The 18,676-nt window shown below is 26.4% G+C and overlaps 3 protein-coding genes across 4 annotated transcripts; all 3 read left to right on the forward strand.

Moving 5' to 3' along the window:
• Positions 1 to 54: 54 nt before the first annotated feature.
• On the forward strand, positions 55 to 1,428 carry OCT59_021757 (uncharacterized protein; the record flags this gene model as incomplete). The annotated part of the gene is made up of 8 exons (XM_025317441.2): positions 55 to 80; positions 168 to 247; positions 327 to 453; positions 529 to 647; positions 720 to 1,081; positions 1,144 to 1,192; positions 1,266 to 1,283; positions 1,346 to 1,428. 8 exons carry the CDS (start codon positions 55 to 57, stop codon positions 1,426 to 1,428), a joined length of 864 nt encoding a protein of 287 aa, XP_025178284.1.
• An 841-nt stretch (positions 1,429 to 2,269) lies between these two features.
• On the forward strand, positions 2,270 to 3,617 carry OCT59_021758 (uncharacterized protein). Of its 2 annotated transcripts, XM_066146723.1 has the most exons (5): positions 2,270 to 2,386; positions 2,515 to 2,608; positions 2,689 to 2,980; positions 3,050 to 3,117; positions 3,197 to 3,616. In XM_066146723.1, exons 1-5 carry the CDS (start codon positions 2,368 to 2,370, stop codon positions 3,288 to 3,290), a joined length of 567 nt encoding a protein of 188 aa, XP_066005831.1. In that variant the 5' UTR covers positions 2,270 to 2,367; the 3' UTR covers positions 3,291 to 3,616. The 2 variants fall into 2 exon arrangements, with proteins under 2 accessions (XP_066005831.1, XP_066005830.1); XM_066146722.1 differs by having other exon boundaries at positions 2,270 to 2,608; positions 3,197 to 3,617.
• A 6,946-nt stretch (positions 3,618 to 10,563) lies between these two features.
• Positions 10,564 to 11,121, forward strand: OCT59_021759 (uncharacterized protein; the record flags this gene model as incomplete). The annotated part of the gene is made up of 1 exon (XM_025310824.1): positions 10,564 to 11,121. The coding sequence occupies one exon, from the start codon at positions 10,564 to 10,566 to the stop codon at positions 11,119 to 11,121; it is 558 nt and encodes a 185-aa protein (XP_025178286.1).
• Between the last annotated feature and the right edge of the window lie 7,555 nt (positions 11,122 to 18,676).

An 18,676-nucleotide genomic window follows, 5' to 3' on the forward strand; every position in this document is an offset into this window, starting at 1 on the left:
GTATTACTCAAACTACTCTAAAACCTTCGTGCTTTATTTTCATATTTACAAGATATGGAGTCAGTCAGAAGATCAACAAGGTAGCAGAAATGTATTTATGTATTCTTTCTTTTTAATCCAAATGTTCCTACTCGACGTGTTTATACATTTTCCTTGTTATTTTAAAGAAAACGGAAATGTGTTGATTACAACGACAACTACGTTACCCCAACTGGCGCTGTTAATAACTTAAATTCTCCAGATTATAGTAAGTAGAATGGAGAAAATACGTGTATAAATACGCCAAACTAGTTTACGACGCGGTTTTAACTTATATAATATATAAGACTCTTTACAAGGTTCACCACGTATGTCCACCCAAAAAACGCCTCGTAATGGCGAGAACGTGGCTTCATTGGAACATGCCCAAACGAAGAAAAAGAAAAAACTAAGTTTGGGTAAAAATAAATCTGGGCAAGTATAATAATTAATAATAATTATTATTAATTACCACAGAATTATTTCATATCCTTATTTCATTAACGTTAGAACATCAAACAAAGATAATAAAGAAAGTGAACTTAATGAGAGATATGAAGGGGCCCAAGAAGTAAATATGGTAGTTATTGTAGAAAAAACGCCTACTATTGATAGTGTTAAAGGCGACGGTAATTACCATTTTCGTATAATTTATCCTATTTACGGTAAATTTCTATTAATATGTCCTATTGATCTGGCAGATTTATTTGACGATGGCGAATTAAGCGATCCTCCCGATTTAGACAAGAACTTAGAAAGTGATAACAACTTTAAACTTCAAGACAAACAAAACAAAAAAACGCCGGCTGTAAAACTAAATGATGATACAGACGATGATACATTTGCTTTTGATGATACTGATGATGGAAGTGATTATGAAGAAGGTTGTAAAAGTAAATCAAAAAAGAAGAGTCTAAATACGGGAAGAAAAGAAAAGTCGGCACCGGCAAAAGAAAATGACGGAGCTAAAAAACGCAAGGACAAGAAACAAATTGTCTCAACAATGAAAACAACAAATATTTCTACACCACTTCAAACTAAAAACGCCTTGGGAGGATTAAAGGTAAGTAAATGCCTAATGAATCTAAATAATTGAAATTTTATTGAATTTCTCCTTTACAACAGAGGAAAGCAATAGGGAAATCAAATCCTCTAACACCAAAGTTTACTTCTGGTAAGAAAAGTGATACGCAAATACATCAAATATTAAAAAAAGAAAAAATAATAATTACTTTTTAATTATTTAGATTCAAAGCCTTTTTCTGGTTAGTAATAGTTTAGATATCTTGTTTTCTATTTATATTTGTTAACCAAATGGTTTCCAAAGGACCCTTAAGTAAAGCACCTACTTTAGGTTTGTCACGCAAGTTGAAAGTAAAATCACTCCACCCTTACTTAAAGAAACAATGATTTATTTCAGGCATGTATTTTTTGAAAATTGATAACTGTTGATATAATATCAATTATTAACAGGTTGAATAAAATAGCAATATAAATTCATTTTTTTTTCTCAAATTTTATAATATTCATGTAAAACATTGTTTTTTTCTAACATTATAGTCTGATTTTCATTAATTAATATTGCAAAATCAAATAATGTATTAAATTCATTTGAGGTTAATATTAGTGGACTAACCTGTTAGGTTATTTAACTCATTGGATCAGATTTAGAGTTCTAGTTTAAATACTATTTATACAGTATTCTTTTATAAAAGAAGTTGAAAAATAAAGATAACATTGAATGTATTACTATTTATTTTTATACTTATATTAGTTATATAGACAAATTAGAGGTACAAAGAAACAAATTTATAAATTAACTTCCAAATACAATAAAAGGAAGGAATAAATTAAATAAAAATTAAAGAATATAAAAGCCAAAAAAACTTGATACATATACATAGTAAAAAAAATTATATATTTGCAAAATAAATATTATATAGAAAAGCCATCGCTAAAAAGATGCTATCATTATTTTATCTTTTGAAGTATCAAATATGGCAAACAGAAAAACAAGAAAAATTATATGAAAAACAGTTGACAAATAGTTAAATTTTGTAGTTGGTTAGTAGCCTAATAGTTCTTGGATGCGTAAATAAAACCTATAAAAATTATTATGTGATAATTTAAGCAGCTCCCGTTTGCCGATCCTACTGTAAACAATAAATTTCACGTGATCATATAAAACGCATCTAAATTGCGTCAAAAAATACCTATTTAGTTCATAATAAATACATTTCAAAATCGAATTAGCAATTGTTGTCGATCTTTCGTTCGATTACATAATCCTTTGTCTGTTATATATATATAATTTTCCTCCGTTCTAAATAAATACACCCCTTTTCGAAAATGTCACCGCCGAAGAAAGGTATGGTTTAAATTAGTCACAAAAAAAATACTTAGCTCAAATCTCTTTTGAAATGGTAGAAGTTCCGAAATCTATCTCATACAATAAGGGATCGTCTTCAACACAACGATCTATATTTAATACAAAAGCCAAAAATGCTAATGATATAAAAGAACTTACAGCTTGTACACCAAAGGAGCTGAGAGAAAAGTTAGATAAAAACAACAAATTGCTTGAAAATGAGTAATATACCTTTTTTTTATTAGTTTGATTTTTTTTTTTAGAATATTTATGATTTTATACTTTCATTTTACTATTTACAGGGATATTATTTCAAAGCTGCCAGATAAAGGACAGAAACTTCGGGAAAGAAATATTCTTATAAACGAATTACTTGAGAAACATAAATCAATGCTTTCAAATCCTATTAATGAATTGGAAGATTTAGTAAGCAAGATGAGCATTGATGATAATAACAAAAAATCTTATGCGATAACTCCAGCCTCACTTGTAAATAAAAAGAATGGTCGATATTACAGTTCAAGTGTCAAAACAAATCAAATCTCAATTGAAGAATCAATTAAGTTGCAAAAGCATCAAGAGAAGCTACGACAGGTTTTATTTGTCTTGATTATGTTTGGAATATTCATTTTATAAACATTTCTAATATATTTTAAATGTTAGAAATTTCAAATACACACGTTATCTGAAAAATTTGAACAAATGACTGTAGATAAAAAGGAAACAATTAGGTAAGTTTATCGATATAATTAGTTCATTGATTTATCTCATTTTGCACTAATTTAACTAATTTAAAACCTTTATAACTAGAACAATTAATCATCCTATAGAAGAATTAGAGAATTATATATCTGAAGAATCATATGATTCATTAAATTCAGATAATGATGATGATTATTTATGAATAAGTATTAATTATTATATTAATTAATATATACGAATTGGCTAGTTGTCTTATTAAACATCAATAGTAAAAATAGGCTGTTATATTAAATTATTATCATATATGGGTTAAATAATATTAAAAATAAGCATCAGTATTTAATGTAAAGAAATGTAATTTGAACCCAAAAGATTATTTTTTATAATAGTAGTATATATCTCACAAATTATAAAAATTTATACTTAAATCAATATCATTAATTACATTACTTTTAAAAAAAGGTAAATTAGAATAATTTAAATAGTTATCATTATTAATAAAATCTTTTGTATATTATTATTTTTTGCAAAATATATGAAATTCATTAGAAATAAAAAAAACAAACAATTGAATATATTTTCTACATTATTATTTTTTTAAATTCTATACTATTTATTATTTTAAGAAATCCCATACATATTCTATCTGTTAGTGAACTATTTATTTATTACTAATTACATATTTAATTGGTATATTCTTAATTTATAGACTTTATAGTTAAAGATAGATAGGTGATTTGTAGTTATACTAAAGAAGTAAATAAAAAATAAAAGTAATCCAAATTCTAAAATAATACAATTATATGATTTTTTATATAATCTTGATAAATAAAACAAAAAACCAATAGATTATATTATATAAATTTGATTTATTTAAATAAAGATTTTAAAAATCTAATATATAGTTATAAAGTATTTTTTATTAAAATCATACCTTTTTACTAAAATTTAAAATTATTTTTTGCAATTTATTTTTTTAACATTCAGTAATTCAATTTTAATAAACTTTTTAAATTATAAAGCTCAATAGTAATACTTGTCCTAAATTCTTTTTGCCAAAATTTCAGTTTATTACCAATTAGTTTTAGTTTTCTTATACAACTATTTTACTAGTAATAGATAGATTAATTTTAATAAATTATAGTCTCTTTCTTAAAATTGTAACCAGACCATTTTTTTCAAAGTATAAGACTATAAGTCTTGTGATATTTTCAATGTTTAAATAATAAATTAAAAATTATTTTACCATTGTTATCTAATATATTAAGATAAACCTGCTATTATAAATATATATAATTAAATAAATTTGTTATTTATTTACAAGCATCTATTAATAAATCCTTATTCATATTATTTTATAAATTTAAACTTGCAATATTTTCTATATATTGTCACTGGTCGGAATAGTCCATTTTGGCAAAATTTTAAATTGCCGAATGTTAGACGAAATTTGGTCTGATCTTAGCCGATTAGTACCAAAAAAATCGGCAACTAATTTTATAAACGATTTGCACCGTAACGCCTGCCACTTGTCAACAAATCGATCAGTAAAATTGGCAACAAATCGGTAAAATCAAATTGACGATTGTTAATAAACCTAATAATTTATTAACGATTTTTGTACATTTAACTGATTACTGATTTTAATTTTATAATAATTTATTAATTAAATTTTATTAATTCGTTTTATTAAAAATTACATATTAAATTAATATATAGCTATCTATCATCTATATACACCATCCACCATCCACCATCCACCCATCATCCTCACCTAACCTGATAAAAATCCGTAGAAACCCTACAAAAAAAAGGAGGAAACGGTTAGTAACCTATTTTTTAAATAAAAAAATTGAAGTTTCAAAAGAAACTTACCCGATTTGATAAAATCTGAAGGGAAACCTACAAAAAAAGTAAAAGAAAACGGTAAGATTCATTTCTTTAATAATAATAAAAACTGAAGTTTTGAAAAATTTGAAACTTACACAATCCAATAAAGTCCAAGAGGAAATCACAAAAAAGAAGAAACAATTAGTTTAATGTTTCTTCGATAAAAAAAAATAAAGTTTCGAAATATCGAAACTTACCCCCAAATCGATAATGGAAACCTACAAAAAAAAAGAAACGGTTAGTTCGTTTCTTTAATAATAATAAAAAATGAAGTTTCAAAAAATTTGAAACTTACCCATCCAATAAAAAGTCCGAAGGGGAAATCTACAAAAAAAAAGAAGAAACAATTAGTTTAATGTTTCTTCGATAAAAAAAAATAAAGTTTCGAAATATCGAAACTTACCCCCAATTCGTTAATGGAAACCTACAAATAAAAAAAAGAAACGGTTAGTTCGTTTCTTTAATAAAAACTTGAAGTTTCGAAAAATTCGAAACTTACCCGCCCATCCAATAAAGTCCGAAGTGGGAAATCTATAAAAAAAAAGAAGAAACAATTAGTTTAATGTTTCTTCGATAAAAAAAATCACAAAGTTTCAAAATATATTCGAAACTTACCCCCTTACCCCCAATTCGTTAATGAAAACCTACAAAAAAAAAAATAAAGAAAACGGTTAGTCCGTTTCTTTAATAATAATAAAAAATAAAGTTTTGAAACACACATCGAAACTTACACGTCTATTTCTCAATAATAGTACGAAGAAGAATCTACAAAAAAAATAAAGAAACAGTTAGCAAACCGATTCTTTTATAAAAAAAAATCTCAAAAAGTTTTGAAATATTTCGAAACTTACCTGATCCATCAGCCTGAAGTGAAAGACTACAAAAAGAAGAAAGAAACGATTAGTAAATCATTTTTTTTAAAGTTTCAAAATTAACCCAACTTCGAAATTTACCGGTCATCTCTTATTTTGATGCATCCTTAATCTTTTCTTTCACCAAGCGCGCTCGTGCTAAACAGCTCAACCGAAATCGTCGTAGAGTTTTCACGCTGGATTTTGTGTCTGCTTCTCAATGGGATGATTTTTCCACTCTATTAGACTCCTTTTGTGATGTTTCTCTTGATGATTTTAAGTCTTGGCATCTGAATCGAAAATGTGAATTTCTTCATTCTCGGATTGTTAAGGCTGCGATCAAGATTCTCCCTAATAGTCATGTCTCAAATCAATTCACTCCCAAGGTCCCAAAGGACTTGGATTTGCTTACTCAAGATTATCGCTTTGTTACGAAAGTTACTGCCACCATACGGTCTCTTACTCGACGACCTGATGATTTTTCCTTTGTGCACGAATCCAAATGGTCGCATTATCTTCCAAGACTTGCCGCTATCCTTGCTCGATACAAAAGTATTTTTGTGGACGCTCCTCCTTTACCGAATTTGCTAGCTTTTTGCACCTCGGATTCCTTTGCCTCTTTATTTTCTTCTCTCTCTCACATTTCTAAAACGTTGCGTGGTTTGCATGTTTTGAAAGAACGTGAATTTCAAGAAATATCCATTACTGCACATATTGATAGATGTAATGAGAACTTTGAGTCAGATATCTCTTCCTTTATTGACTCATCCCTTTCTAGAACCCAGAAATGTATTGTTTTAGATCGTGTATTTATTGATCACCCTACTCGACCACGTTTGGTCACTGATGCGAAAGACATTATGTCTGAAGCTGTTAACCATTTTCAAAATTATGATCCTATTAACCTGCCTTTCACCAGTGAATCTTCTTCTTTACCTGAGCGTTGCTAATGCTTATGCCCCTTTGGATTCGGTAGATGCTTCAATCTATGATTCTTTATTGGACCATCGACCAATTTATGCCCTAAACCCTAATATCTATTATACTTCGAGGGCGTCTTGAACCTATAAAAAAAAGAATGAAAACGTTAGTAAACGTTTCGTTAAATAAAATTTTTAAAAAAATCTAACTCTCCTACCGAAGTACCCACGCGTCTAAAAGCCGAATAACTAAAAAAAAAAAATTTGAAATTAGTTTATTAAGGCGAAAACAAGGGAAATAAAAAAAATTAAAAACTTACCGAAATACCGTATCCAAAGAGCTGAGGCGTCACCTAAAAAGAAGGAAGAGGGAATAGACGAAAGAAAGAAGAAAGGGAAAGACGAAAAAGTGAGAGGGAAAGGGAGACGAAAGAGTGAGTAGAAAGGGGGAAGACGAAAGGGTGACGAAGGAGTGTGTGGAAAAGTAAAGTGAGTGGAAAGGGGGGAGACGAAAGTGTGAGAAAAAAAAAGTTTAAATAATATTAATATATAGTAGTATTGTGTAATGCACGTGATACATAATTACAAAATATCGACCAAAAAGTTATTGGTCGATTTTTTTTCATTGATTTTACCGATTTTTGCCATTGGTCAAAAAATGTGACGAATCACATGACCAATCGGCAAAAATTATGCCGAAAGCTCTTAACGGTCGAAAGTTTTGATTTCGACCAGTGTGTTTCAGCAATTTCTGTTAAAATTTCCTCTTTGTTTTGAAATTCTTTTATTAAATTTTTAATTAGTATTATTTCATTTACTGAAGAATCATCAATTAGAAATAATAGTAATAAAGTAATATTATAAAGACAGAATTTCAGACATTATAAAGTTACCAGGCAAAACTCATTTGAAATTTCACGAAATATCAAACTTTACTTAGTAATGTTTAAATTAGTGACAAAATATTTTAACAACATCAAAATGTTGAAACTATGCAAAATAGCGAAACTGTAGTAACATGTTTAGCCAATAAAAATGCAATGATCTTGATAATCTTAATAATCTTGATATATAATCAGGATATTAAATATCTGATATAAAAATTTATTGAATATACTTTTAAATTTAATGGAATATTGCTCATATTGCTTAAGCAATACATTACATTAGCAACACTGCCAAATGCCAACACATACAGTATATGTTAACTTTATTTAATATATCAGACTACCAGTCAAAACTATTTGCATATAGACTTTGCAGTTAAACAAAAATAATTTCTGAGCAAAAACTACGTTATTTAATACAATAGCAGGTTCGTTATATTATACATTTATATTTTTAAATAAATATGTTTTTTTATATTAAATTTATTAATATTCAGTATATATTAATATATTATTTGCATTATTCAGATCAAATCTTAGCATGACATATATTTGTAAAAATATAAATTTATTTATAATAAATAGAAAGTACGCAAAATTATTTTATTAAAAAAAATTTTTTTTATATTTTTTTTTATATTTTAATTTTTCTTACAAATTATTTCTTTAAATGGATCTAATAATACTTATCAATCTAGAAATTCAAAAAATTGAAAAGGAAAAATACACAGATAGATGATCTCTAGAACTAATATGGCAGTACAGGACCTGAATATTACTAAAAAAATTCAGATCTGAATTTGTATAAACCTTATAATTAATTTCTGTTCTAAATATATAAAGTTATATGTAAATTTAGCCTCAAATTTTGCTATCTCAGAATTCAGTGATTGGATTTTAAGTATCTTTGATATATTAGATTCGTTTCAACAAGACGAACATTTTGATATATTATTCATCTTTTTAGATATAATATTGACCAAAATATCACATTTTTAAATTTTAGTTATACAAGATCTGAGTTGTTTTAGTAATGTTCGGGTTCTGGCAGTACTTCATTAAAAAAATTGCAGTTTCTTCTGAAAAATTTGAAGCTGAGTATAAATATTATTCAAAAACATGAAAACATAATGAAACACCTATCTTAGAGGAATATTTTGCAAATCATTATTTAAATGTATTGCAACTTTATTTTACATGAATACAGTCAAACCTCTATATAATCACATCCCATATAGTCACATCATATAAAATTCTTCTATATAATCACACCTTTGGGAAATACCAATATATATAATTACTATATAAAAAAACCTTTGTATAATCACATCATAGTAAAAGCTTCTATGTAGTCACTGATTTTTGCGGAACTGATTAGGTGATTATATAGAGGTCTAACTGTATATGGAAAAAGTTAGAATTTGTGAAAAATACCTCTAACAAAAAAAGAAAGGTTGATAATAAGTCTATAGTCAGTTAAATTACTATAATGGCTTTTTATAATTCAACTAACCTTTCAGAAGCAAAAATAAATTGAATCAACCATGCTATTGTGAAATTATCATGAAATGGTATATAGAATTGTAAAGCCCTTTTTTTATTAATCTTTTAAAAGAACTAAATACTGGATATGATCCTTCAATACAGAAATACTTATCTGGATATTTACTTGAAACTGAATTATGTAAAGATGAATGAGGATATTATGAATCAGCACAATTTGACTTCTTAGTAAGTAATTACTTATATTATTTTATTTTTCTACTATATTATAATATTAACTGTAAATTTCTTATTTTTTTTATCGTTAAAATTCTGGATAAATGGACTTCTGACTATTTCTAAACATCATCAGTCCATTTGAAATTTTATTCTTCTTATTTCATCACGAATATCTCAGATTTATCATTGGATTCACATACCGCTAAGTATTTAGCTTCAAAAATTGAAGAGATCATTGAAAAAATAGGACCTGATTGGATTTCTACAATAGTATCAAATAATGCAGCTAAGATTAAAAAAGTAAGAGTGATTATTAATAAAAATATCTAAAAATTAAAAGTGTTCAATACATAAGACCCCGAAAAATACATAAAAAGGTCACATTTGAGTTTGCTTAAAAAGAACCTAAATTTTCATGAAAATCTTACCTTTTTTAGATAGTGCCAGCCTAATTTTATTGTCTGTTTTGATACAGGCCAGCATTATCATAATTCCGGTTCTGAAAAGTTGCTTATTTTAGGCCAAAATCTTTCTGATCATTTATGACCTCCATATGTATTTTTCGGGGTCTTCAGTATATATTACATTGTATTAATTTAATTGCATGTGATATATAGTCAGCCACAATTTGACTGATAGACTACTTCGTAGAATAAATATATTAACCACCTTTTTTTGCACTTCACATATGCGTGACTAATAAGAGATATTATTAATCTTGCAAATAATTTTTATTTCAATATTAAATATTTAAATATTAAATTATAAATGGTAAATTTTAAAAATTAATTAAAGAATCTGGCATTAAAGACGGTAGTAGTCTTAAATCGTATTGTATAACTAGATGGATTACTTCAAGTGAATCAGTAAATTCGTATTATTTATTTCATAGGGTGATGGGAATATTATGGTTTTTTTCCCGAAGAGAAAAAAACCATGATGTTCCACACCATAAAATAAATGGGTAATCCCCTGGAGCGTGTTACTCATCAAATAGCACGTGATTTAACTATTTTAACTATTTTAAACTTTTTTTGTCTTATTTTCTTCTCACGCTTCTATTTTTCTTCCCACACTTCTCTTTTTCTTCCATATCTGATATTATTCAACTCATCCTTCTCCTGCTACATTATTAAATTTATTTTTTATATTATTTACTTTCCCTTTCTTATGACTCAACTTTTTCTTTGTTTTAAGCAAAAACAATGGCAAACCGATTTGTTTCATCAACTAAAGAGACGATTTTAGAATTTCAGAACGCATCAAGAAATATAAATACAGACAAATCTAACAATGTGTGGATGAGTTTATTTATTAAATTTCGTGAAGCTCGTGGTTATTCAATTGAAATTATTGAGCTGGATAATAAAACATTATCTGATCAGTTGGAACAATTTTTAGTTGAGATACAACAATCTAATGGCCATGAATATAAAGCATCATCTCTTTATACTGGATTTTGTGCCTTGGCACGAGGAATATCTGAAATATTTGAGAAAATTAGAGTTGTGAATTTATTTGATATTTCTCAATTTAAAAGTTTACATAAAACTTTAGATGGTCGTATGAAATCAATTGCTGATCAAGGGAAGAATAATCGAAAACAATCAGATCCATTGGAAATTGATGAAATTAAATTTATACTTAACTCACCTGTCACTAAAACAGATACTCCTAAAGGTCTTCTGCGAAGAGTGTGGATATGGTTAACTTTATTGTGCTGTTTAAGAGGTGGTGATGCCAAACGATTGAAAGCTTCTTAAATTATTGAGATGGATGATGGTGGAATAAAGCTTGAATTACCCAAAGAAAAGAACCACGCAGGAGGAATTAAAGATCCATATGCAGTATCTGGTACTAGTTTTATACCACCTGATACATCGAAAAGCATTTATATATCTATTGGGAATGAATAATACTGATATAACTCACAAACAGGTTTGCGTAGAGTTTATATGAAATTACTTTTTAAACCCATAAATTGAGTTTGCGTAGATCAGTCAATTTTGGGATAACTCACATATCACGTTTGCGTAGAGTTTATAAATATATTGCATTATATGTTGATCAATTGTATAATATTGATAAAAATTAAGTTGCGCAAAACCATTAAGGATGGGTCCGTAATATATTTATGAAATTTGCAATATTACGGATTTTGGTAATTAATTGTATATAGTAACAAAAAGTAATGCATTTCGCATTATTTTAATATTTTTTAATAAAAAAAAAGTGCGAAATGCACTACTTTAACAAAAAATGGTGAATTTCGCACCATTTTATTAACATTTTAATAGAAAAAAGTGCGAAATGCACAATTTTAATAAATAATTGGTGAGTTTCGCACCATTTAATTAATATTTTAATATAAAAAAGTGCGAAACCTACCATTTTATTAATATTTTAATAGAAAAAGTGCGAAACGCACTATTTTATTAATAATTTAATAGAAAAGTGCGAAATACACCATTTTAACAAAAAAATCGGGAGTTTCGCACATTTTATTAATATTTTAATATAAAAAAGTGCGAAACACACCATTTTAACAAAAAAATGGAGAGTTTCGCACCATTTTATTAATATTTTAATATACAAAAGTGCGAAACGCACTATGTTGACAAATAAATGGAGAGTATCGCACCATTTTATTAATATTTTAATATAAAAAAGTGCGAAACGCACCATTTTGACAAATAAATGGAGAGTTTCGCACCATTTTATTAATATTTTATTATAAAAAAGTGCGAAACGCACTATTTTAACAAATAAATGGTGAGTTTCGCATGATATTATTAATATTTTAATAGAAAAAGTGCGAAACACACCATTTTAACAAATAAATGGTAATTTTCGCACCATTTTATTAATATTTTAATAGAAAAAAGTGTGAAACACACTATTTTAATATAAAATGGTGAGGTTTGCATGATTTTATTAATATTTTAATAGAAAAAATGTGAAATGAATTATATTAGTAACAAAAATTTTTTTGAACTAAGATTTGGATTTGCGTAGCGTTACTATGAAAAAAAAGTTGCGTAGAGTTAATAGTAAATGCATGCCGATCATTTGTGAGTTATATTAGTATTATTCGGGGTCCTTGTATACTCCTGTTGCAGATATCAAAAAATATTTAACTAAACGTTCTAATAATGTTGAGGGTGATTATTTCTTTGTATCAATCAATACACCCAAAAATATAAATCATGGTGAATGGTATTTATCAACAAAGCTAGGAAAAGGATCACATGACACAATGATGCGTAGTATATGTATTAATTCTGGTTTGAATTTTAAAGATCGTAGCATTACCAATCATTCAATGCGATCAACGGGCATTTACAATCTTGTTGAGTCCGGTGTTACACTTGATGAGCAAATGACCTTCTCACGACATAAAACAATTGCAGGTAAAGTTGCTTGTCTAAACCTCTTCAAAATCCTACAATTAGTTTCATCAAAATTTTACTATAGATTTATTATAGTTTCGGCAGAGTTTCGGCAGTTTCGGCATTTATAATAAGTTTCGGCAGTTTCACCTTTCTCCAAAGTTTCGCCAGTTTTTTAATATAACTTTAATATAGTTTCGGCAGAATTTCGCTTTTCGGCGAAACGCCATCTTGCCTAAACTTTTAGGTTTCGATAAGCAACCTTAATTGCAGGTGTATCTGCCTATCAGCATCAATCTATCAAGCGTAAATGAGATAATGCTTCTCTTCTAATTCCTACCAAAGATGTGGCATTAAAGGATTCAACTAATTATGCAAAGCAATTAAGTATATATATAAATATCTATTATTTTGTTAAACAATTCGTAAGTTTAATAGTCATAATTGTTCAGAACTAACCATAATATTTTTCTTTTTGCTAGGATTTACTAAAGCTTCTAATTTGATTGAACAATATAGCAATACTAGCTATGTTGAAAAAAATGAGTTGGATGATGATTCAAAGTGTCAAAAACCAAAAATTCCAAAGATTTCTGTAGAAAATTGTAGTAATATTAACATTAATATTACTTTTAAATGCGACTAATAGTTTTTTATTAGAAATTATATTTTTTTATAAAATAGAATGGAAATATTAGTCAAATATTAATCAAATAAAATTTCAAATAAAACATGTTATTTGGTATTATTAAGTTATTATAAGACGTTTTAAACAGTTCTTAAAAATAGCAATTTCTCGGCTGTCTATGATATTGAAACCGGGGAATAAGTGAACGCAAAATTCCCGGTTAGCTAATCATGTATAAAAATTAGTATGATGATTATTATGTTTTAAATTTAAATCCAGTTCTTGAAAAAGTAATAAAATATTTAATTATTGAAAATATTTAATGTATAAATTAATTAAATTTTAATTTAATATTATTACACTTTTTTGTTTTGATGGCTATAAGTAAAATGTGAGAGACATTATAGTGACTTTGTATTTGTAGAATATTAATATTTTTTTTTTAAACCTTTTTTAATTTTTTTTTTTACTCTGACTTTTCTGTTATTACTCCTTTTTTTCTTTTTTTTTTTTGTTTGAGTTCAAGTTTCGTCTGCAATAGCAGTGAGTCTTTAGAGTATTCATGATGTAGACTAGGAGGAGGAAATCCCTTTTAAGAAAGGATGCCTTCAAGGTGTACTTACTCCTCTAGTCTAAATCCTTCACTGACAGTGCACATATGATTACTTCATCATGAATTAGCAGGATGTTTATTAGTTCTTAGTGTTTAATTAAAATTCTTGATTTGTTCTACGTGTATTATATTAAAACTTGTTTTCTCAAAATCTTAATAAAGAATTATATGAACTGCAGCAAAAAAAAAAAATATTATTACACTTTTAAATAGCAAATAAGTATAGGAATATTTTAACTAATAATTGTATAAAGCTAATTATTTAAGAATGCAATTTTTTTTTCAGATCCTGAAATTTTGGTCTTTGTATTAAACCCATTACAAAAGGCTATTCTTTTTTTAGAATTCAGCAGTGCAACTTTATTAGCAAACTGTTATTTAAATTTAACTCAACTTGGAGCAGTTCTTAAAAATTTGCCACAAAGTTTTTATTATAACTTTCATAACTATTATTATGATGTAATGAATAAGCGATTTGAGGAATTTAACAATGATAAATATCTTTTTTGTTTCTATTTACATCCTTTATTTCAAGGTAATAATAATAATTAATTTAAAGTTCAAGATTGAAATTTACTTATATTAACAAATACTTTATTAGACGTTCCTTTAAAAAGTGATATTTATGCAAGATTAACTAAAACAACTCTATTTATTAGTCAAAATTTAGAATTTGATTTTGAATAATCACACACATTATGTTCACAATTGAACTAATATAGGAAAAAAGAACCACCATTTGATTTAAAATTTGGTAATGGATTTCAAGAACTAATTAATCATTAGTAGAATTTAATTGAAATTAATTCTGATCTAGAATCTTTATTTATAGTTGCTTTACATCTTTTTTTCAATCTGTCCAAATTCCACGTCCTATGAGAAAGGTTTTTCTAATTTAGGTTGGCTTACCAATAAGCATCATTTACAATTAGGTATTGAGACTTTAGAATCTATGTGTAAAATGATTACTTATTGAAAATCTAATGCAAAAAAAAAATTTGGTATTTTAGTTAAGAAGTAAAAACAAATCAAAATTAAATGATATTGAATTAATTTAGAAAGTTACCGAAGTTTTGACTGAAACTGATAATGCAGAGAAAGAAAAAGATGATGAATATGAAGACAATTCATTTGATAAATCTAAATTAGACTGTTGCAACTTAATTGTTTGTTTAATGTCCAGGCCTTTTGAAAAAATTAGGGAAGAGGGAGGCTTAAGTTAAACAAATTAAATAAATAAACATAGGAAAATTTGAAAATTTTAGAAGGGATTATTTATCATTATATGTTTATTAGCTTTTAAATTTTTTCAAAAATAGAGGGGGTATTTAATAATATGTGTTTATTAGATTTCAAATTTTTAAAAAAATTGAGGGGGGTGGTGAACGTTAAACAAATAATCAAGTTGAAATGGCCTTATGTATAGAAAAACCTATACAAGAACAATAAATGATAAAATTATTTCAAATAATAACAGGACTCCAGACATTACATATACAACTTAGAGGATAACTTTTTTGCAGATTGACCTAAATTTCACAAAAAAAAATCAGTTTTTTGCGATTATTTCAGCAATTAGTGGTTCAATTTATACAAACTTTTTTTTGTTTTGTAGCTCTTATCGAGCTCTACAAAATAAAAAAAATCTGCATAAATCAGATAACTGGATACTAAGATAATTGCAAAAAATGGAAAATAAAAAAAGAGCAAATTAGATCTTTTTTGGCAAAAAGTCAGTTATGAGTTCTATAAGAGATGTCTGGGAATTCTATAATAATGTAATTATTTTAATCGAAAATGTTTGAATTGAAAATAAAATTGATTTATCAAATGATTTAATTTTAAAAAATATCGGTAATATAACAGGATCCCGAAAACTATATATAAAGGTTGTTTTAAAAAACCAAAAATTTTATATGAACTTTACCCAGAATCCTATTGGCTAACTGATCAAAAAAGGAAAAAATTCATAATAAAATTGGTGTGACATTCCTTTTATGTATTTAATTTAACTAAATATAGCAAGATCTTCAAAAAATTTTCCTTATAGCTTTACCTATTTTAACGGTAACCTGTCTATAGAGTTTCTGGGATCCTAATATAATTAAGGATTTAGATGATAATTTTATTGATAATAAGAAAAACAATAATAAAAATATTATTTTAACAGATAATGAAACTGTTGATGATACAAATAGTAGAGATATATTGAATTATAATGTTAATAACTTATTAAATGAATGTATAAATGAAAATTAATGAAATAATTTGTAAATACTAATAAAGTTATTTTAAACTTGTGAGTTGTAAATTTAGTGAATAAAAAAAAAATATTTATACATTTTTTTTTTTGATTAATTAAAAAAATCTAATAAAAAAAATAAAATGTGAGAAATTTTTAATTATTCTAAATTCTAACTTTTATAGAAAAAGATATACTAATATATATAATATATATTAAATCATACTTTACTATAATAAATTAATAATTACTATATAAAAATATGTCTAAAACTTTCACAATTTTACAGTTTCAGTTTGCAATTTCATAATTTTTTAACTTTTAAAAAAATGTTTCATTTAATTTTAATTTCGACAACTGTCTAAACTTCTAAATTTCACCTAGAACCTTACTCAAAATCAGATTATTAAATTTGCTACTTGACCCAAATTTTTTGGATTAACCTGTCAGATTATCTGTTCTAACCTGATCTATTCAGAACTCTATTCTATACAAAAAATTATAAAAAAATATTTTTTATTAAAAAACACTTTTTTTTATAAAGGTTTGAAAATTTTTTTTAAAACTTTACCTGAAATATCAGTATTTACGTTAGAATTGAATTTCTATATAAAAAATAAAAAAATGTTTTTAGTATTAAAAATGTTTTATTAAAGAAAATTTAAAAATTTTTTTTTAAAATTTTACTTGAAATATCAGTATCCAGAAATCTACTTACTTATAATAAAAGTTATTATAGAAAATTGGCCTTTTACTAATAATTTTTACCTTATTTTTATTGGTTAATTAAGGATCCCAAAAAATACATAAAAAAATCACATTTGAGTTTGCTTAAAAAGAACCTAAATTTTCATAAAAATCTTGCCTTTTTTAGATAGTGCCGGCCTAAATTTTATTGTTTGTTTTGATACAGGCCAGCATTATCATAATTCTGGCTCTGAAAAGTTGCTTATTTTAGGCCAAAATCTTGCCGATCATTTATGACCTTCATATGTATTTTTCGGAGTCCTGTTAATTAGCTAAAAAAAAAAAATTATAACAATATAACATAAAATTTCTTTTTATAGTAGGATCTGTAAAGAATTTTATATATGATTTTTACCTTATGCCTGAAGTCACTGGTCGAAATAAAAACTTTTGGTCATGTGACAAATTGGCTGATTTGTCACACATTTTGGCCAAATTTCGGAAATTATTAAAAATCGGCTAAATTTCAATATATATGATTTATGGTTGATTTATTGAATTATTTAATCAAACGTTATACATTACGCATTACGCGTATTAAAAGTTTAAAAAAGGATCATCCTTTTTTAAACTTTTTTTAATTTTTTTTTCCCTTTCCTTTCCTTTCCTTCGTTCCCCTTCCCTGTTTCCCCTTTCTTCCCTTTTCCCTTCCTTCATTCTCCTTTCCCTTCCTTCCTTTTTTCTTCCTTCCCCTTCCCCCTTTCACTTTTTTTACTTTTTTTTTATAGGTTCGGCTTTCGGGTGGGCTTCTGAAGTACAGAAACTCCAAAGATTCGTAAGTATGAATACTTTGGAGTTTATTTTATTTTTTTTAATACGAACAGTTACTAACCGTTCTTTTTTCTTTTTTTTTTTTAGGTTCGGCCGTTCAGGTGGGCTTCTGAAGTACAGAAAGTCAGAAACTCCAAAGATTCGTAAGTATGAATACTTTGGAGTTTATTTTATTTTTTTTTAATACGAACGGTTACTAACCGTTCTTTTTTCTTTCTTTTTTTTAGGTTTGGCCGTTCGGGTGACTTCTGAAATACAGAAACTCCAAAGATTCGTAAGTACGAATACTTTGGAGTTTATTTTATTTTTTTGTAATATGAACGGTTACTTAACTGTTCTTTTTTTTTCTTTTTTTTTTAGGTTTGGCCGTTCGGGTGACTTCTGAAGAATGGAAAAAACCAAGTTTCATAAGTTCGGAACTTGGTTTATTTTTTTTTAATATTATGAACGGTTATTAACCGTTCTTTTTCTTTTATTTTTTATAGGTTCAGCGTCTCGGGTAGGATTTCCGAGTTCTGAGAAACGAAAAAAACCAAGATTTGTAAGTAATCTTAGTTTTAATTTTTTTTGTTTTTTTTAATTTTATTAATGAACGGTTACTAATAACTGTTCCTTTCTTTATTTTTTAGGTTCAGGTGGGCTTCTGAAAAATGAAAACCCAAAGATAAAGATTTGTAAGTTACGAATCTTTTCTTTATAATTTTTTTTTTGTTTTTTTCTTTTTTTATTACGAACGGTTACTAATAACCGTTCTTTTCTTTATTTTTTAGGTTCAGGTGGACTTCCGAAAAATGAAAACCTAAAGGTAAAGATTAGTACGAATCTTTACTTTATAATTTTTTTTTTGTTTTTTCTTTATTACGAACGGTTACTAAAACCGTTTTTTTCTTTATTTTTAGGTTCGGGTGGGCTTCTGAAGAACAAAAAC

Source organism: Rhizophagus irregularis, chromosome 30 (assembly GCF_026210795.1).
Source record: "Rhizophagus irregularis chromosome 30, complete sequence".
NCBI lineage: Eukaryota > Fungi > Glomeromycota > Glomeromycetes > Glomerales > Glomeraceae > Rhizophagus > Rhizophagus irregularis.